Below are 21,438 nucleotides of genomic sequence, written 5' to 3'. Positions count from 1 at the left end.
CCCGGGCAGCCTCACTATTTCTGAATATGGCGGAGGCGGGGGAGGCGGCTGTGCTGGCCTGGATGGACCAGGCGCTCGACGTGGTCAGTGCGGGCCGGGGCTCCCGCTGTCCCGCGGGAGAAACCTCGGGGAGCCCCAGGGGCCCTCACGGCAGCGGGGAGGGGAATGGGGGCCGGTGGAAGCTCCTTCCGCTGCTGTAACGCTGTCCTGTGCCTCCCGCGAGTCTGTCTGTCTGTCTGTCTGTCTGTCCCGCAGGCTAAGGAGGCGCTGGAGAAAGGGGAGGTTCCCGTGGGCTGCCTGCTGGTCTACAACGGCGAGGTCATAGGCAGGGGCAGGAACGAGGTCAACGAGACGAAGAACGTGAGTTGAGGTCGGCCCGGGGACACCGCGGCTTTGCCGCCCTGCCCTGCGCCGCGCTTGTCCCGTTGCCGGGGCTCAAACGTGCTCTCCTAAAGTCACCTGCGGGTTAAGAGTGAGAAATGACTGTGCGGCCTCTCCTGATGAAGTTCTGTGCACAGGCCAGAACAAAGAGCTATTTCCTGTACATTTTAGACCTGTTGCATCTTTAACCATCAGATTAGCGATAAGATCTGGTGCCGAGAGACCCATTAATGCTAACAGGGATTTTGTACAACTGGAAGTTATATATAAATTAATCTGACTGCGGGATCTGGCTGTAATTTATATCAGATGTCTCAAATCTGAAAACATAATAAAAAGTTAAAATTACTCTTCTAAGCTGAAAAATGTAACAGTCAAGATGAATCATTATAGTAATTTGTTCTGCAGGACGATCTGTAATGTATTAAGAGGATTCTAATATAGCTTTAAGAAAGCCAGGTGACAGAGAAGTTAGGTGTCTCATGTTACACCATTGTAAACACTGGGGAAGCAGACACTTCTTGGGAGAATCATGCCAGAGATAGTAATATTGTGTAAAAATCACATGTTAATAAACAGGCAGAACATAACTGACAAGACTGATAACAAAATCAACTTAAAAATGTCAGGGAAGCTTTCAGGCATTTTTGGTGTCAGGGCTGTCTGAAGGTACATACTAAAATGCGAGTAGCCTGATTTTAAAAAAAATCAGTTGGAAACAGTAATCTTAATATCTCTGAAAGCCAAGCTTTTTTTGAATTGCTGCTCAGCTCAAGTTTCAGTTCTTTTGTGGCTCAATTTTCATAAATGTTTATACTATAGTGATTGGAAATCCTGAGTACTTAGTGCTTCTAAATTTTTTATCAGATACATAATTGCTCCATGTAGTCCAAAGAAAAAAAAAATCTAAGCATGAAAGCAGTACTTGTTATGAGATGTGAACATAGGAAATTGTTTTCAGTTTTCTCCTAACGATTTCTGGCATTATTTAGGGACCATCCTGGAGAAAAAAAAACAATCCTCTTGAGCCATTGAGGTAATTCCAGCGGACATCATAAATGTCAAGGTCTGTTTTAAAACTGATTTATTGTCCCACCTTATACTGAAGGACTTCTCCAGAACATCATTCCTCAGATGGCTAAAAAATGTCTAATTTCCAGTTTCAAACTTTTAATGTTCTGTTTATATCTCCCTCTTCTTGTGCCAGCACCATCCATTATTTTACATAGCTTGGATGTATTTAAAGTCTTATTCCTTTTCAGCTTTTGTTTTTCTCAAGCCAGCTGTTTAATTTCCTCTCAGAAGACAGGCTTGCTTTCTGTGTTCATTAGAATAATTCTTTTATATAGCCATTCCAACTTTGATTAATTTTTTCTTGAATTCACTTAACCAGAACTCATAAGAAAACTGGAATTTTATTCCAGATGGGCTTGTGCTTTGTTTGATAACAGTAGTACTTCACATTCTCCCTGGAAGAAAGTCCACCCATGTTTTCTGGAGCTTCCTTGGTCTTTTATGCTGTTTTGTTATTCTTCATTAGTTATTTTGAAATTTTTTTTTACTCCTATGTTGAAGGCCACCCACCTCCTGAAAGACACTCTCTCACCCTGTCACTTCTCATGATGTCTTGCATCATACAAAAGACATCACATCATCAGCTGTTTTCTGTAGGGGTTTTTCCAGTTAATGCCGGTGACACAACTGAAAACATTTAAGCCAAATGATCTTTGAGTGTCTATGGTAATGAGTTCCCTCTGGACAAATATTTCCCCTGTCAATGCAATATCTCTTCTTTTCTTGCTCACCTTACATTTCTTGCATTAGGCTGTTTTCCCCACTCATAGTAATTTCACAGGTTGTGCTGTGCCAGATGCATTGGAGATGTCCACAGAGACTGATGTTTCTCTTGTCTATACTTGTCAAAGAAAGTTACTAGGTTAATTTAGTCTCAGCTATCTTAATGCTTTTTTGTTTAATTTGCCTTTTATAAGGACTAGTCTTTATAACACGACTTTCAGAGGTTTGTTATCTTGCCTGCTTTACTATTGAGACCCTCCTGGATATATAGGTGTCAGGATTGTGTGACACTTATCCTTCCTGGTTTTTATTACAGTGACTCTGTTTGCTCTGAAGGTTTCACTCATGTAAAACTGCCTTGATGCATTAAGACATTGCTATGAGACTGGCAGCTTTCTGGCCTCCGAAATGCAGCTTTATAACATACTGACTTTTTTAACTTCATGAAAACTTTTTTCCTGCTTTGAGAAAGTGATCATTTGTCCAATTAAATCTTCAGTCCTTCCCTGCAATTCTGCCTTTGGTCAGGAATCAGCGTGCCTCTGAGCTTTTTGTCAAATAAATTCTGTCTTCTCCTTAAGCAGGTCCCTGCGTCCTCTGATGTAATGGGCTGAAGTGAGGAGCAGGTAGTGTCTTCTTTATGCCCTCTTTCATTATGTTCCTAAACTGCTCATTTTGGCAAAATATTGCATTGCCAAAAACTCCAGTGTTTTCAGGCTATCTCTTGTCACCCTGCATTTTATTTTTTTTTTTTGCCTGCCATGTCCACAGCAGAACACAGTACTGTCAGAAATACTGCTGCTTACTCTGTGGAAGTTATTTGCAAAATTTTTGATCATTGCATTCTTCTGGCAGAAGTTGCTTTTGGGAGAAGGAAGTTTGTATATAGCTATGTTTGGTTTATTTTATTATTTTAGGAGCATGGCTGTGGCATCAGCATTTCAAAATAGACATGACACTACTTGTCTTCCTTAGGCAACAGTGCAGCAAATGCCTGTGTAAGACATTGGGTTTAGACAGCCTGGTGATTCATTCACAAGCGTGTGCCAGTGCTGTGTTTTCTCTGGCACCTCCCCCACTTGCTTGTTCACAGTCTTGCCTCAGACCAACCTGAAAATTTTCTCCCTTACAGCATATGTGACCCTTCCCATCTAGAAATGTTTTTTTGGCATCTTTATTCCAATATGTAATCAAATAATTCACTTCCCAGTAAAATGCTCTCTGTCTTAGGTGCTTTGTTGATATACACAGACATCACCTCTTTGTTCTGTCCTGTTGGGTCATTGTAACAAGTGTCTTGCAGTATGGGATAATTGAAAATGAAGTATTGTTTGTGTAATGAAGCCACAAGGTAACACAGAACTTTGAGCTTTGGACCCCTTTTACTCTCACTTGTTAATTATGGTCTAAAATTTAGAAAGTAAGCTTTTTAGGGCAGTAGTGATACCTTTATTTGTGAAACTTTTGCTACAGTTTGGGGCACTGTCAAGGCTTTTACCCCACTGAGTCAGCTTTTTTTCCCTTGGTACACCATTTGCCACTGTGTAAAAATTCTCATTTTCCCTTGCTACTCCTAACCTGCGTTTGCTTTCTTGGCTTTAAAATAGTGTGTAATATTTGGCAAGTTAAGTTTATGAATTGAGTCAGTGATTCAAAATTAAAATAATCCCTCTTGTATGTTGTTTTATACACAGCAAATAAAAAAAAGACTATCTAGTCATAGCTTAATACAAAATAAAATATTAAGACAGACCTAGAAGGTCAGTTTTTCCCTTATATCTTGTCTTTTAGATGGGCCTTTAATAGGTGTGTAAGGAGGGAGCTCAAGAAACAAGTATAAACCTTCCCCTTAACACATCCTTTCCACTTCTGAAAGTGAATAGCCTGGGGACTTCCAGAGTCCAAGACTATATCTGGATCATTGTTTCTGATAGCTATCCATGCACATTTCCTGTGTCTTCAAGACATGACATGACCAAAACAGTGTGTTTTACTTAAGATATGGATACACTGGTGTGTAGTAATGTTCTATATTAGTGTAATCTCGTATGTGTAGCTGGCTTCTATGACTGCAGAAGCTGGTAGGACCTGCACCAGCTGCATGGCCTTTTTAGAAGTTTTTAAATGTTTTTGAATAGTATTAAACATAGCAGTAAGTTATGAGTCCTTTGCCATGTATTGCAGAGCATCTCAGTGTTATCACCACAGATCTTCACATGCTAAAACATTAACCCAAGTTCATGTTCTGAGAGGCAGCTCTAAGGGGTCATATAAGCACATACAAAACAGAAGTACAAGTATAATCTGGATTGATTAAGTCTTACTCTAATGCTTGTGTCAAAAACGTCCTTTTTTCATAACAGATAGAAAAGGAAGGAAAACTAATAGTTTTAATAAGCATCAGGCTCTAATTGAAGAGTCTTTTCAAAACTAGTACTTCCTGAAATTTTTGCTGTGACATTTCATTGGCATAACACAGTGCTGCAGACATTTCAGAGCGGTACTGGTACATTACTGATTGTTTTGGTCTCTCTGCTATTAAAGCCAACACTTCTGTTCAGGTTTTTATGCCATAGATAGTGAGATACTAATCATTCAGTTATCTTGGATAAGAAAAAGAGAAATTAATATTCCTTTGTCTTTTTGTAATCAGTCATATGCTGAAATCCCTGCCTATTGCTTGAGGGACTTACTGTACATGTATCTCCAGGCAGCATTACACCTGAGGCAAACTGGAAATGTTGTGTGTACAGAGCACACCAGGCAGTTGTAGAAACATACTGAAATTGTTGCATGTTCATAGTGTATTCATTCCTTGCACAGGAATATTGTCAGAGAGAGGAAAAGGTACTAGCGAGGAGCACTTTGTTAATATTTCCAGAGAAAGTAATCCAGCCTGTATTCTTACTTTTGGAAGTAGAGTGGGCTATGGGCTACATCAGTTGTGCCAGTGTGCTCTGTGTGTCCCTTAAGCCTCAAGCAGAGCTTTCATGTCTTGCCTCACTGTGCTGGCATGACTGAGAGAGGAGAACTTCTGAGCATGCTCCTCTGCCATGGAAAAAGTAGAAGAAAAAGCTGGCACTTGTAGATTTTGTGTGCTACACACAAGAGGTTGGGGTTGAATATTTGCTTTCTTGGGTTGAGTATTTCTTCTGCAGTCTGGGTGCTATAAAATTTCTTTTGCAACTTGAACCAGCAAAGAGCATTACATTACTTCTATAACAAAAGTTAATAAATGCAAACTTTTAAGAAAATACTGATTTTTATCTTCTAGGCTACTCGGCATGCAGAAATGGTGGCAATTGACCAGGTCCTTGACTGGTGCAAGCAACACAAGAGGGATTACAGGGAAGTGTTTCCGCAGCTGGTGCTGTACGTAACTGTAGAGCCCTGTATCATGTGTGCAGCTGCTGTGCGCTTGATGAGTATCCTTTCATGCTGACTCACACTGGGAAACTCTGTCGATCCATTACTCCTTCTGCAGTGAGCCCACAAAGAAAGGCATTAGAGTGTCAGGGAAAGCCATGAGGGGTGGTTTGAGGGCCTGCACCCACCTCCGTGATGAATAGCGAGAGGCTCAAGAGTGACAAAGAGATGGTGCAGTTACGACAAACAACTGTTAAGAGATTAAAAATACATTTTAGAGATGTTTGTTAGGATGTAAAATGAGCTAAGTGCAGTTAAGTGTTCAGTTTTGAATGTTGTATCAATCAGTAAACCATGTCTTTGTATGCCCCTGCTTTGGGGAACCATGCTTTCCCCTTTTCTGAGAAAGGCTGGATGTGCATCTTCAGCAATACATCTTACACCATTCAAAAGTAAGTTCTGATTTTATGAGGAAGGAATTGTAGCTTAAGCTAATTTAGTTTGAAGAGTACAAGCACATTTAAGGAAACTTGATGACTGCCTAGATCAGGCTTCTGTACTTCCTGCTTGTTTTTCACTTAATACCTTGACTCACTCCCATAAATTCCACGGGTCGTGTATGGCTGTCGAAATGAGCGATTTGGAGGCTGTGGCTCCGTTTTGAGCATCTCGTCTGATGATATGGTGGACTCCGGAGACCCATTTGAAGTAGGCTGTAAAATGTTTCCGTTTGTTTTCCAGCTAGGATACTGTGCCTGGCTTTGCTACCAGGCTTTTAGAATGTTATGCATCACTTTAAGAGAACACAGATGGAAGATGATCAAAGTCAAATAAACTTGGCCTAATCAGAAAATAACGTAAAAAAAAAAAAAAACAGGTCCTAAAAGAAAACTGAGGAAACCCTGATGACAGTCTTAAATTATTTAAAAGGATGTGTCAAAGGGTAAGGGAAAGAATTATGCTTGTGGAACAAGGTAAGAATTAAATATATCTAAAATACGTGTAACAGTTAGAACAGTAAGTATATGCTGCAGGAAGAGATGAGGGAAAATTATTTTAAGCTGCAGAATGTACAAACACGTAATCAATAAATATCAAGTAACAGCAGCTTAAAAAATTACTGGGTTTTAGCTGAGCCACTGGAAATGATTGTATTTTTGTTTTCAGTCTGTGTGTTTATGAGGTAAAATGTATTAGCTTAGACTTACTTCCTGTAGTTCAAATCCCAAAATAAATCTGAACTGCAGCAGTAGCAGAGGAAATTCAGTTTAGGTATCAAGAAACTTTCTGAATAGTAGGAATACTGAAAGACTGAACAGTGCCTGGGTGATTTAGGCATCTTTGTCATGTGAGAAAGGCTGGACAAGCATTCAGTGGAGGTGGAGTATAAATAAATCTAGGTGTTTTACAGCATGATTCTACCTATGTACCCATACATACCTGTAGAGACTCTTTATAGCATTTTATTTATTACATTATTCACAGTTGTACATGATCTTGCCTTATACAGTGATACTGATTCCTGGAGTTCTTTTCCACATCTCACATTAATGATTTAATGAATGTAAAAAACAAGTAATGTATTTCAGCATTGTAAATAAGCACTGAAGGCTCAAGGCTCAAAGAATTTCAGTCAGGAGAACAATACTGTTTGGCACCCCAGTGTAAACATATTAGGCATCTTTCTGTCAGTGTGTCAGTGAGACTAACATTTGAATTAATTGGTGTAGTCAGTACTGGAAGAGTATTCATTTGCTAACACTGGCGTGTGGTATTTCATTTTTTTATACGTTCAGAATACAGAAAGGAGAAGGTTCTTGATACTATGAATCCTTTATTTCTGTAGGCAACTGCAAAAGAATGTATAGGAGTAACTACTTATTTACTAGCATGAGTGGAGATTTATTTAGTGTGAGTGACATTTAAATGCTTTGTCATTAGTGTTCATGGCATGGAAAAGTATTTTAGAAGGACCAAAAAGATCTGAAAGGAAAGGTTAGGAATAAAGAATAGATATGTGGATGAGTGTTTTCTCTCAGGAATCTTATCTGCAAATAAGATAGGTGTATGTCTCTTACGTTTCCAAGAGCTTGAAGAGTATGGGAGGTTGGAAACACATTAATAAGCAAGAAATTGTAGATTGCATAAAAATGTTACATAATTTACTAAGAAAGTTTGTTTTGCCTAATACTAAGTTATTAAGGAAATTTCTTATTCTATTAAGACTCAACATAGTGTTTTTCAAAAGTATTAGGTATTGAACCTGAAAAGGAGATTTTTTTTTCACCCCTAGGTTGACAGTACAGTTGTTTAAAATTAATATGTACTCAAGGCATTATTGTGAAGTATGGAATAGGTTATTCTCTGATGTGCTCACTAACATCATTCTAATTTGAACAGTGCTCTTCTGGCTATCGTGCTGAAGAAGCAGTGGAATTGTTAAAAGCTTTTTACAGACAAGAAAATCCCAATGGTAGGTTTTACAATAATGCATCCATTTTGATCCCAACCTAATTTAAAAGAATGTTGGCACTGGAATTACTGTAATTCACTTCTTATTATTCTTTTCCTTTCCTGTTTCTTGGCAGCACCAAAATCAAAAGTACGGAAGAAGGATCGTCGTCAGTAGCCCTACACTGGTGGGACACAGAAACTTACCAAAAAATGATATGTGAGAGTTTCTTCAGCATGCTGCTTTTTTAAAATGTGTAGTTCAATCAAACTATGTTTAGTTTCTGTACAGAGTTTTTACTAATAGGATACTTAGTACCTGTTCCTGCATTTCTATTTTTATGATTTCTTGTTATCATGACAAAACAAAAGAGTAAATGGCTGGTTTTAGAAAGAGGAAAATTAGTGGTTCAAGTCCACTCGTTTACAGACAGATCCATTAAAATAGTGCTTTTGTACAGCACATTCTAGAATATTTTTTTCCTTCTGTGTGTGGAGAAGCATCTTGCTTTTCAATAGCAAATGTTTGCTTGGGCAAGTAACTCTCTTGGAAGGTTACATTTGTAAGTCCTTTGTATGTCCTATGTATGTATGTATGTATATTTATTCAAAAGGCATATAAAGGAATTATACAGTCCTTGAAGATTTAGGACCATTGCAAATGTTTCCTCATTTTTTTCTACCTTAGCACAAGCCAGATTTTCAGTGGTAATTTCTGAAAGTCACATAGCTGTGTAGACAGGGACATACACACAATCACATGTCTGTTTGTGTGTGCTGTTGCTTAATAAGGATACGCAAATATCACTTGGGTGCACAGCACCTTCATACAAAGTTGTGGAGAAACTCTCCACAACTCTCTTTAGACTGTCCACTCCACTTGTGAATATCAGTATAAGAAATACTTTATTTTTAAGAATCCACTAAGAAGTTGTTCTCAGCTCCTAAATTATAGTAACCAAGATGGGCAGATACAAGTGAAAACCCAGAAATGAAGTTGGTAGTAACATGAGTAAAATACATTTAAGATATTTGTCTTTTCATAGTGTTGATTGGATTTGTCATTTCCATGTACTTTGCTTGGCCATGCAGTAATTTATAATCCAGAAGAGGGCCTTCAAGTTCCACTAATGAATTAAGAATACAAGTACGGTTCAGTCTTGATTGCATACCTCTTAGTGGATACTTACATGAAGGATGAAATTGTTGGTAGTTTATTTGGCTGTTATGCAGAAATTTGAGAAATGCTGTAGCTTTTTTTTATTTTATGCAGAAGAGTGTTCAAAATTTTATAACTATAAAAACTGAATACACTTAAATTTTTTAGATATTTCAAATAAATACTTTCAAAAGTGTTTTTAAGAAGAATATTAAAAGCATTACTTTGTCACCGTTGCTCTTAATAACTTAGAATTTGTATTTTATGTTTTTACTTAATGTTTACAAAGTGACGTGGGAAAGAAGTGTTTTTACCATAATAGCTATTTTCAGAGTTTAGAAATAATATTTCTTTGACTTAAACCCTTTAACTGATGTCAGTAGCCTATCCTATTCTCCTGACCATTACTTAGAGCTCTCTTTGAGTCTTTTCCATTTCATAAACAGAAGTTATGACTGTGTTTGTAGATTTAATCTGCTTCAGAGCTCGAAGGGCTTGTGAATCAGACAGCTAAGCTGGAAAAGCTATTTAGGAAAAGACCATTTTTAATGATTGGGATGGCTTTATTGGAAAGAAACAGGCATGCCTATGTTTATGGTATTTGGCTGGTGATAGGAGATGGCAATTTATCACTACAGATACATTCACATCTCAGCTGGACCATAATTTTCTTATACCTTGAAGAAATCACTGAAGTCCAAATTAAAGACATCAGACATCTGGCTTGTCACTGACATCAGTGACAGTAGGAATCAGAGCCTGCATACTGTTTTGAACAAGGACCTAAATCTCTCAACATAATTTCTTTTTCAGAGGGGCTACGAACACTTTCTTTTCCCATTGCCTTCTTTCAAAGAAGGATGTTGTTGTTGGAACATGTGTGACAGTAGGAGCCATGTAAATAAGTAGAAAGGTTACTGGTAGTAGGACAAAACACATTTTAAAAGCTTTGCCCAATTTTTTGAACCCTTAAATTGGAACAGAATTTTTTTGTCAGTGGTAACCTGTCACTTAATAAACAGTTCAAGTCTTGTGTAAAGCCAAAAGAGACTGAAGAGGGTGAGAAAAAGAAAAATTTCTTTTGAGAGCAATCAAGGCTAATAATGTGCATCTTGGAACAGGGGCATGGAAGAAAAATAGTGTAGCACGATAAAAACTGTCATTTTACAGAAAGGCTATAAAAGATACTTCTGTTTACTGTAATATGTAATAAAAAGAACAATGGTCTAGTATTGAGGCAAATTTGGATCAGGGGAGGGGTTTGTTTTGGCTCTTTTTGTTGGTTGGTTGGTTGGGTTTGGGGTTTTTTAGCATAATAATTAGTTTGAGGAACAAACTGCTGAAAGATTACGCTGGAAGCAAAAATGGAACCCATTCACCTGAAAATCCTACTACTTAGCCAAGGAAGAACAAATGCAGATACCAGGTATTTTTATAAAATAAACAAATCAGCTCCTGTGTGAACACAAGCCACTCCTCAGAGCCATGCAGTGCTCTCCTCGCTCCCTGCAAATGGCCATCCCACCACACAGCCAGAGCCCAGCAGGCCGGTCACGTGCCGCTGCCCTCAGAAGTGCGCTTCAAGCAGGTGTCCCAGTCTGCTGTGCCACAGCTCTTCCTAACCATGAGTTTTGAGCTTGTCAGCATGTTTTAGAGTCAGATTTGCAAACTTGAGAGATCCACAAGAAATTGCAGAGATGCTGGGTAGACGGTTCTAAGTTCACGCTCAGAGAAGCCTCTCCGTGACTAAGCTCAACGCAAGGGCTGGAAAAAAGGCAAGAGGAAGCCATGACAATTATAACCCAATGAGCTGACTGCTTTACATCAGAATGTGAACTTAACAAGCGAATTAGGGAATACAGAAAGAATGTTAGGAAAAGAATCAAACCATTCTTGGAGGCTTATTCAATGAGAAGATGCTTGCTTATGGCTGCAGAAGCATAGGCTGGGCTTGGAACTGCTGCTACCAGGTGAAATCCTGCAGCAAACTGGGTTGCACATCCTGGAAGAAGTATTGCTGTCTGTTTGCTGGGGACCTGGTCTCAGGCATTGGCTCTACCTTTAAAGGAGTGTCAAAAAACAACAACTTTAATTGTTACTGACACCTGGAAACTCAAGAACAGCAGCATATAAATGGTACTATTCATTTTCACAGTGCTTTTATTTTTATCTATTTGTTTCTAGGTTGCCACATAGCAGGACTCAAGGGCAGCAGTAAATATATTCAGCTGGTTTATTTAAAGAAGTTCAAAATGCTTCGCCATTTTCCCCTTGCTGCTTGATAAATAAGCGTTTGTGCTTCAGGGTTTCATTTACCTTGGACCGAATTTTTGCCAGTTCATTACAGGTAAACATGATTTTATTTCAGCCTTCGGTTTGCTTGTCAATAGTCTGACATCAAAATATATTGAACCAGCTAGGAGGGCAGGAAGGAAAACAATACAGCTTTGTCTCTGCTAAACCGATTACAATTGACAATCCAAGGCCATAATAAATATGTCTTGTGACTTGCACACTAGAGGAGAGCCTGAATTTAAATTATAGCTTTGGGTTTTGAAATGCTCACTGATCCATTCCATTCCCATTAAGAGTGCCTTCCGCTCTGCAAAATTAAGTGATATCTTTACATGACAGTTTAATTTAATTAATTTGTTTTTCAATATGTACATTTATGGAGTTTCTCCATTAGGCTTTTGAAATGTCTGTAGGTCCTATGCATTAATGTAAATGCACCATGGCCCATAATTACCTTTGGCAGGCTTAGGGCACTGATAAAAAGATTATATTTTTAAAAACTAAAGTCTTCAAACTTCCTCAGTGCTTGGCAGGAAATCTGTTTCTGTGTTTTATTTGGAGCAAGGCTGTGGAGCCTGCAGCCAACAACTCCAGTGTAGGCAGTAACCGTTACATTTTAGAAGAAAATACACTTGAGGCTAAATGAGAGAAAGGGAGAGGATGACAATTAGTGCAAGAGTACTAGAAGCAGCTGTTTGTGTGTTTTGCCTTGTGGCTGCCAATATATACTCTTATCATTAAAGTGCATCTAGAAACAAGGTATTTTCCATGAAATTACTTCACAAAACATGAATCTTTGTCTTTTTAAGAGGTTGCTCCAAAGTGAGTTTATCTTCCTTTTTCACAATAGCTCTGCACTAGCCAAGAATACTGGATTCTCCCTTTGCCTCCTCCTCCCTCCTTTCTAAAAATGAACTTTTCAGGAAAATATGGAATTCAGAGAAGTTTGAAGGAGAGCAGATGGCCAACAGTGATCCAATAGGATGTAAAACTTCAGTTAGGTAGTTGCTTGGCAGGCAAGTGCAAGTGAGCCTGTGATGTTTCCATAGTGATGTTTTCACATGGTGCCTTCCTTTTGTCTTTTAAAAATCTAAGTGATTTAAAAAAAGAAACAGGGGGCGTGGGGGTAGGGGAGGGGTGGGGGGTAAAATAAAATGAAGAGCTCTGCCAGGGGCAGAAACTTGGGTTCATCTCTGATTTCTGCCTGAGCAGTGATGCACTGTCCTCACTTGCTGTCATGCCTGTGTGTGCTGTCTTGCTGGATAAAGCAAGAACAGGTTCTGAAATTATGACTGAGATTGTAGTGTTCTTGGAGGGGCACTGATTTTTCTGGTGTCAGCATTTCACATTTACCTGTGGGGCAAGGTTTGCCATGGCACTTTACTAACCCTGAGAGCTTTCTCTGCATGCAAGGAGGCAGTGCAATAAAAATTAATGCTTCCCGTGACTTGATTCCTATTTTCTCCTTTCAAGCCTTAGAGGTAGCCATCACAGTGACATTAGTTTGGGAGGATATAAACAACAGCCATTATCTGAGCAGTCGCATTGCAAAAGAGAAACAAGGTTTCTCTTCTATTAAGCCAAATGACAGTAGGAAAAAAACAGGCAAGATTTTCAACATCTAGCTATAGGGACACTGAGTTCAAAAGCTTGCCAACTTCTTCCACACATTTAAAGTAAAATGAAGACAAGTAACTATGTTCCATCTCCCTGCAAAACCTGCTTTTCTTGAAAGAAAAAAAAAGGGGACAATTTGATTATTAGCTAGTTTGAGCATGAGGGGTTTGGGTGGAGGCTGGACTCACGGTAAACTTGCTAACTCTCCAGCAGAACCCTCCACTGTCTATGCACAGATGTGTCAGCATTTGTGCCCGCACTCTGTGAGGATCCAACACAATTTTCCCTTCTCAAAAGCTTCCCAGCAAGGTGCTGAATGCAGCAGCTCATTTGCTGAGCCACTCACCCTTGAGCAAGCAAGACTCTTCTGGGGAGAAGCAGGTTCCTAGTGGAAATGCTGTGGGATGGGGGAGAGTGAATCACATTATCCCTGATTTATGAATCCCAGCATGAACTGCCCTGGATGCTGAGGTACAAGCAAACAAAGTCAGTCTATCCTGTGAACAAAGTTACCTAGCTGCCCTTCTGTGTACTGCCTCACCTGTGCATTCAGAGCTGCTTGGCAAGGGAGCCCGCTGTTCCTGTATTGACCAGTCTGTTATTATCTGGCCCTGGAGACAGAAAATAAGTCCTTTCTTGCCCTCTGCAACCTCTTTCCAGTCATGCTGTGCAGCACTTGTACTGGCAGCAGCCTGAATGAATCATTCAAAATTATACAAGTTTAGTGCACTTTTAAATATTTCAATGTGTTATCCTGTCAAGGTGCTCCATAAGGATGCTTGAGCTATCAGTGATAAGGGGGAGGGCTGAAGGCTCTCAGCCATGGTAGCCACAAAACCTTTTTTTTACTTGCAAAATAGGACACTTCAGAAGCATTTCCACTGCACGGGAAATCTGACAACTTTGGTGTGGGCAACTGCAGCTCAGGGAAAGTCAACCTATAGATTGACCTATAGATGCAGAAGCAGATGCAGAAGACAGTTGGGAGATGGCATTGCAGTGGGTTGGAGCTGGGCAAAGTGGGAAAGCTCAGACTCCTGCCCGTCTTTACCTTCACCCTGTGCCATGGCTGTTCCCTCAGCACTCACTCACTTCAGCGTATTGTACTGGGAGTTTATCTGCTTGCTCCTGCGAGCCTTTGATCTGCCTTTATACTCTGTGACAGAGCTACAGAGTGCTCCCGTTTGGAAGCACCTGCCTGCTCACTTCAGCTTTCAGACCACCCTCGGGCAGCGCTGCTCAGCAGCCATCAGCACTTGCCCGTGTGCCGAGCTACAGTTACAGACTCCAAAATATCTTTGTGTCTGCTCCTGTGATGAGCTTTACTCGGCTGTACTGCAGAACACACCCCGCTGTTCTCCTCTGGCATATTTTCATTTTGTGCCCTCGTGTCTCTCCTGCTGCCCCGTGAAAAGCAGCCAGGAGCTGCTCTGCATCACAGTGGCGAGGAGCTTCTTCCCTCCTGCCTTTCTGCTGCTCCAGCTAGAATAATGCCAGCTACCAAGAAGGAATAACTCACAAGGAGCCTAATGAAACAGCAATCTGGCATTAAGATGTGTATATAGTTGCCATTTGTTAAATTGACAGATGACATTTGGAACATGCAGCCCCTATTCATTTTTTGAAGCTAAATACTCTCTTGAAATAGAGTCGTTGCCATTAGTGTTAAAGCTGATTTGCAGCCCAGACAGGGCCAGCTGTGCTTTTACACATTTCTGGGCACCAGGTCAGATTCCTAGCAGCTATAAGATTTCTTTTGTATTGAACTGGACGATTCATGAACAAGATACCCCAAATTACCTCAAGCTCTATGTTTATTTTTCCCTTCCTACCTTTTCATGTAGAATTCCTTCTACAAGGGAAAAAACAGGGTTTTGACAAACAGATTTTAATCAACTTAAATTTCATCATCTGCTACCTAGTCCCACTCGTCTATATTTTTATGTGCCTATAATAACAAGGTGCCAAAGAGAAGTTCCAAACACCTTCAGCAGTGGTTCAAAATTTATTCTTAAGGAACAGAAACTCAGCTTTCTTAGGGACAAATACCTCAGACATTGTATTTTAGGAACAGTTAAGAGTGTGAAGGGCTCAGCTCATCCAATTCAAAAACACAGAAATCATGGTAAAGATGCAGTATTTCTTTACACCTTCAAATTGCTGTCAACACTTTCATGATGACTTCCATTTCCAGCTCCAGAAATACTCAGAAGAAATAGGTGCCCAAACTTTATCAAAGTTGTACTTTTAGACAAGAACTTGGCTGTTACCTCATATGCTGCTTCATCAGTTTTATTGATAAAGGCCCAGGGAAGTCATCCGACTTTTTATTTAATGTCTTTTCAATGTCATTCCATTTTAACACTAGAATGTCATTCCACTACTACCACTTCAACTTATTTTTGCACTTAAAAGAGCAAAAATTAAGCCTTCCAATATGCAGAAAAGCTGGTAATTACATGGCTACTATTGGCTGAAGGGAGTGAAGCACCTTCCATGGGTGTATGCCAGGCAGAAGAGTGTAGAAGAGAGCAGAGCTACGCTTCACATCCCTTCAATGATTGACCCAAGGCTGGGAAAAGATAAAGTCTCTTGACAGGTGCTTTCTCCAGCAGCAAGGGCAAGAGAAGGTGAGAGCCTAGCCAGGAACCTTCTCACTCTGATTTGCCAGGAGGCATAGATTTCCTAGGAGTCACAGCCACGCAGGAGCCACAAGAGGAGCAAGAGCCTGCAGAACATTTGAGTCACAGGAACGTTTTCTTTCTTTAAGTTAAAAAAAAATCATAAATGATTTACATATGAATTGCTTCTAATGAGGACACACAAGATCAGTTTTCCAGCAGACTTTCAACAAGGCCAAAATTAAGGATACAATTACATGGCAGAACACTAGACTGACATCTTCATGGTTTTTATGTCAACAGTGAAGTCAGCCACTGCTGGTGGGTGGGAAGTAGCTCTCTTTAGGGATGTTGAGCTGGTTGATTTTCTGATTACTTCAGAGAAATGTAAAAATAGCAAATTATAATAACAGGCCTATAAGACTCTCTAGCAGCTTTCTGATTAATGTCAACCTCAAGTTATATGCTGAGTTCTTGTCCATAAGGTACGCTGCTCAGACATTTTCTAGATGCTGTTTTAACCTGTGTCTTCTGAGTCACATTAGTCGGAAGAATTGGCCTGTAATTTAATTATTGAAAATGGTGCATTGGTGAGTTATTTCCTAGGAGAGAGAGTTAAGAAAACCCAACACTGCAATTAATGCTGAAATGGAACCCTTTTGCTTTGGCCTTTCGAAAATTTTTCCATATGTCAGAAGCCAAGTGAGACTGAGAGAGTTTAGAAAATTCTATTAGAAAGTCATCTTGACCCAGAGCTTTCCCAGAGACCAGAGGTTTTATGACTCCTTTTTATTTCTTCCTCTGCTTTGAGACTACATAACTCTTCCCTAATTTTCTGCAGAATTACAGGTATTTCCAATTTACTTCAGAGACCTTGAGTCTGTTCAGCTGTACAAATGACTCAGACTAGTTAAGGGATTTTAGAATTCAAGAGAGATGTCTTTAAGGTCCGCAGTGTTTGTAGCTTGTATAACAGATGACCATCACAGCAATTGTATTGCCCTGTGCTTGCTTTCCTTCCTGAGCTGTATGGCCAGCAGTTCACAGACCTTTCCTCATGGCTCTTATTTTCTGTTTTTCCACTATTTTCTAAGCAAAGGATTATCCACTTTTAATTCCTGTAGAATTGGAATTATGATCTGAGCCCCAGTAAGCAAGAGACCCTCGCTCTATTGCTTCTGCATAACCATGCAGCTTGAAAATTTAGAACAGAAACATTTAGGACCTGAGCAGATTAAACAACAAAATCAGCAGTATAAAGGACTCTCGGTGGGGTTCAGAGATTCTCCCAAACTGAAGCAAGAATCCTGGAAAGGTTTTTAAGTGCTATTAAGTCCAAAAGCACCATGAGGTGAAAAGCACATCAAGTTCTGTGACCCACCCCTCCAACCTTACTTCTATGCCACCATCTGCCACAACTCCACTGTGCAACTTCTGGGTGCTTTGGGCCATCCACACGCTACAGATGAAGAGCAGGCCTTGCTGCCCCACCTTGTGGGCTGAGATGTGTTCTGGCCATGCCTGGCTATCCAGACAATCTGGGACACACGCTAAGCTGGCAAGTGTGCCTGGGCTTCTCCCTTCAGAGATCTCTAGGCCACAGCCTGCAGCCATGCAGTGCAGGTGCCCTGAGCTGTGCAGGTGGCACATGGAGTTTGAACAGGAATCAACTCAAGACCCGCCCTAACAGACACCTCTGTGTGAGGACTCTGCCTCTTAGCAACATGGTTGAACTGGGCTACCATTGCCTTAACTCTTTTCAGTTACTGCTCTCCAGGGATAGCATTTCATGTAACCCACAAAATATCTAAGTGATGCTTCTTTTTGGCTTGTAGATTGTGTTTGTCTTCTGTCTGACAAAACAAAAAGATCAGAAATGGAAGTGAATAGGAAAAAATGACAGAATAGAAAAATCCAAATAAATGCAAAAGATAGGGCAAGTCAGAGTGCCACAATGCAAAATGCTAATATGCAACATCCCTGAAGCCTTGATCCTGTGAAATGTGTAGTACATACACGAGAGCCCGCTTTACTCACAAGGAAAGAAAACAGTCCTATTTTCAACACATTGATTTTCTAACTTCCTTTTGCTAAAAACGTATTTGTTTTTAAATTAATTACAATGGGAAAAGGCGAGAGAAATGGGAGGAGTGAATTTGGAGGAAAAATAAATTCCAATTGGAAAAAATTAACTGTGTGCCTACAGAACATGGTAGACACCAGCTTTCTGCTCTTCAGAGATTTCTGTAGGCTGAGGGAGAACAAATGGGCTGAACTGGTTCTTCCCTTCATAGCTGGTTGCCCCAGAGGATCTGCACCCTTTATCCTCCGAAGTACAGAGCAAGACACAAGGAGATGTAAACTAATGAGCCACACAATCTACACACACCAGGTTTTTTACTTCATCTTTAAAACATGCTGCATTTGGAAGACTTGAAGCCTGGCATGCCAAAGCTTGGGATTGGACTGGAGGCAATCTTTCTGCTGTGGCAGAGCAAGCTGTTGAAAACTATGTCCAGCAGACTTTGCTTTCCACCACTTCTAGCCACTGTCTAGAAACTGCTGAGCTGGTGCCTGTGTTGGCAAAGTGGCTTTGCTACTCCAGGTGGACTCGTAGTAGAAGCCCCACCAGCTATAAAAATCCCTTCTCTCTCCCCACCCTTCCCTTCTCTCTCCCCCTAGAAGTTGTGCAGGCTCAGTGTATCTATATCCCACTGGAGTCAGACATATTTCTTATGCTGAATCCCCCAGCTCCCTCCAGTGAGTGTCCGGCAGCCAGGCTGGGCTTTGGTGGTCCCACTGTGCTTGTTCTGCTCTGCACACACCAGCTCAGAGCCTCAAAGGTTCTGACCACCACACGTGTTTAGTTTCAAGAGCAATTCAGACTTGTGCTTGACTCATATAGCAGACATACCTTTTGTTTCCAGGGTACATATTTTCAATGTATCCTACCTGGCCACAGTTTTCAGATCAGGCTGTTCCTGTGTTGCAGTATAATAAGCGAAGGCAGATGATCCAGTCCTCAATGGTTTTGCCTGGAGAGATATAAATCACATTGTTGGTATTATTTCTTCACATGTTGTGTAATTTGCTGAACAATTAAGTGTGTGCTACTGAAGGATTAATAAGTGAGCCAAGGCTACAGAACATAATGCAACTTCACAGGAGGAGATGACAATGCAAGTTTTTAATACTTTATTATTATTTAATGTAAAACCAGCTGATGTAAAAATCAATTCCATGCTAAATTTTGTTTTCCTCTTTGATCCTTTTAAACTAATTAAAAAAAAAAGAAGTGGGAAAGATACCAACAGCCTGTAGACAATCTCGAAATAATTTGTTACAGACTGATGGTAAGTGGCACTCTTGCAAACCCATATTTATATTAAAAAACCTCATATGTGTACATTATATAGACCATCAATTATAACGGCTGAAAGTAAAATAAATGTCATGACTGTACATCCACTTTACTATGCATTATATATCATCTTGAGAAAATGGTATTTTTATTCCAAGCTATGTACCTCATAAAGTTATCACAAACAAACTGTAAACTTCAGTAATATCAAAATCTAAATACCTACATCCAAAACATGCACAATTACAAAAAGTGTATTATAAACAATATATAAATTAATAAAACCCATTTGTTTTAGGCCTTTTCTCAGCGTAATTCTATTTATTGTGTTTTGCCAGGTAAATCAATAGATTCATCCACACTAAATTGGACTTCTTTCAATAGAGATGAGTCTGGGGTGTGATTTTGGATGGTATGTTTATAATCTAGGGCAGCTCAACATTAAGACCACTGGAACCCAGAAACAGACAATTCAAAGGTTCACACTTTTGGCTCTCTTTTCAATAAGTGCACGAGGGCCAAAGGGTGCTGGTCCTTCCCAGCTCCCAGGGTGGAATCACCAGGAGCCCATCTCTGCAGTGAGCACTGGCTCTGGCAGCTACTGCTTGACAGAACCAAGCAAACGTCTGTGTAACATTTTGTGGGTGACATGGACAGTGGGATCGAGTGCACCCCCAGCGAGTTTGCCAGTGACACAAAGCCGTGCAGTGCAGTTGTCACACAGAGGGAAGGGCATCCAGAAGGACCTGGGCAGACTTCAGAGGTGGGACTGTGTGAGCCTCATGAGGGTCAACAAGGCCAAGTGCAAGGTCCAGCACTTGGGTCAGGGCAATCCCAACAGATGCAGACTGGGCAGAGAATGGATTGAGAACAGCCCTGAGGAGAAGGACTCGGGGCTGTTGGTGGAGAAGCTCAGCAAGACCCAGCAATGTGCACCTGCAGCCCAGCAAGCCAACCTTCTGCATCAAAACCAGTGTGGCCAGCAGGGTGAGGGAGGGGATTCTGCCCATCTGCTCTGCTCTGGTGAGCATCACCTGGGCCCCCAAGCATAAGAAGGACATGAGACATGTTGGATCAAGTCCAGAGGAGGGTCACAAAGAGGAGGGGCATCAGAGATCTGGGCATCTCTCCTGTGAAAATAGGGTGAAAAAGCTGAGGGAAGCTGTTCAGCCTAGGGAAAAAAGAGAAGGCTCTGGGGAGGCCTTCCAGCAGCTTTCCAGTATCTAAAGAGAGCTTCACAGCTGGAGAGGGACTTTTTGCAAGGGCATGTACTGACAGGACAATGGAGAATGGCTTAGGGTAAGTTTAGAGCAGCTATTAGAAAGAAATTCTTTACTATGAGGGTGGTGAAGTACTGGAACATCTTATCCAGAGAAATTGTGGATGTCCCATCCCAGGCTAGATGGGGCTCTGAGCAACCTGGTCTAGTGAAACGTGTCCCTGCCCATGGCAGGAGGTTAGAACTAGACGATCTTTAAAGGTCCCTCGCAACCCAAACCATTCTATGATCCTATGAAATCACCATTCCTTCCTGGCAGAGAGTGCTGCTCCCTTCATCTATGGAATATCCTTGGCTGCTGCTAGCACAATTACACTGCAGGAAAATCCTGTTCCAAATAACTTAGGCTTTATTTACTCAGAAGAAAAAAAAAATTAAAAGCTAGAAGGTAAAGGCTAATGAAATAAGGGTATGGGAGTTATTTTACAGGAATAAAATAGTTGGCATGTTTCTATGGCCACAACATCATACACAGGTCCACAGAGAGTCCTTCACAGCAAAATTTCCTGAGGACCTTGTATGTGTTCACATAACTTTATAATGGGAAAGATGCTGGGCCATCATCACATCCCATCACAATAAGAAGGCGGGGTACAAATAAATAGAAAGGACTAGACATAGCATGTGGAACTGGGGAAAGTAATCAGGCAGAGAAAACTAGTAAGTACCTTTTGTTTTCATGTTAAGATTACATGCAAAATGAGTTTTGAACCTGAAGTTGAAAACTATTCCATATTCCATCTCTGTGGTGCCACTGTTTGTCTAGTTTACAAAGCTCCTTCTCACATATTTGCAATGTTTCTCATTTGGCTGCATTTTGAATTAGTACCTTCATATATAAATATGCTAAATTAGGATATGCCTTATCATGTAACTGGCACAGTGAACTGGGGAATAAGCATGCTTGCCAAGTAGTACCAGGAGCATGGATCAGGCTCCTGGCAACACAGAGACTTTGGCTATTCATTGTGATGACACCAAGGAAAGGAATGATGCAATACAGAGTTTGAGGCTTTCACGTGTTGCCTCTGCCACCATCCCTCTAGACAGGGTAAGAGATACTCAGTGTCTTCATTTGCTCTTCTGAATTACAGCACAGTCAGTAACACAT

At 40.6% G+C, this 21,438-nt stretch overlaps 1 protein-coding gene and 1 long non-coding RNA gene across 4 annotated transcripts; one reads left to right on the top strand and one right to left on the bottom strand.

Annotated features, from left to right (window-relative positions):
• The first annotated feature begins 1 nt into the window (after position 1).
• Positions 2–12,523, top strand: ADAT2 (adenosine deaminase tRNA specific 2). Of its 2 annotated transcripts, XM_053972355.1 has the most exons (7): positions 2–83; positions 256–360; positions 5,453–5,603; positions 6,146–6,252; positions 7,945–8,017; positions 8,133–8,215; positions 11,339–12,523. In XM_053972355.1, exons 1-6 carry the CDS (start codon positions 27–29, stop codon positions 8,171–8,173), a joined length of 534 nt encoding a protein of 177 aa, XP_053828330.1. In that variant the 5' UTR covers positions 2–26; the 3' UTR covers positions 8,174–8,215; positions 11,339–12,523. The 2 variants fall into 2 exon arrangements, with proteins under 2 accessions (XP_053828330.1, XP_053828329.1); XM_053972354.1 differs by lacking the exon at positions 11,339–12,523 and having other exon boundaries at positions 8,133–9,390.
• LOC128804539 (uncharacterized) lies at positions 12,014–21,230 on the bottom strand. 2 transcript variants are annotated; one of them, XR_008436104.1, is made up of 4 exons: positions 20,996–21,230; positions 18,640–18,722; positions 13,608–13,758; positions 12,014–12,087 (listed from the first exon to the last, which is right to left on the bottom strand). It is a non-coding gene; the product is annotated as an uncharacterized LOC128804539 (long non-coding RNA). The 2 variants fall into 2 exon arrangements; XR_008436105.1 differs by having other exon boundaries at positions 13,608–13,677.
• Between the last annotated feature and the right edge of the window lie 208 nt (positions 21,231–21,438).

Source organism: Vidua macroura, chromosome 3, assembly GCF_024509145.1.
Source record: "Vidua macroura isolate BioBank_ID:100142 chromosome 3, ASM2450914v1, whole genome shotgun sequence".
Lineage (NCBI taxonomy): Eukaryota > Metazoa > Chordata > Aves > Passeriformes > Viduidae > Vidua > Vidua macroura.
The sequence above is the reverse complement of the archived record's forward strand: the minus strand, read 5'-3'. Positions and strand labels throughout refer to the sequence as shown.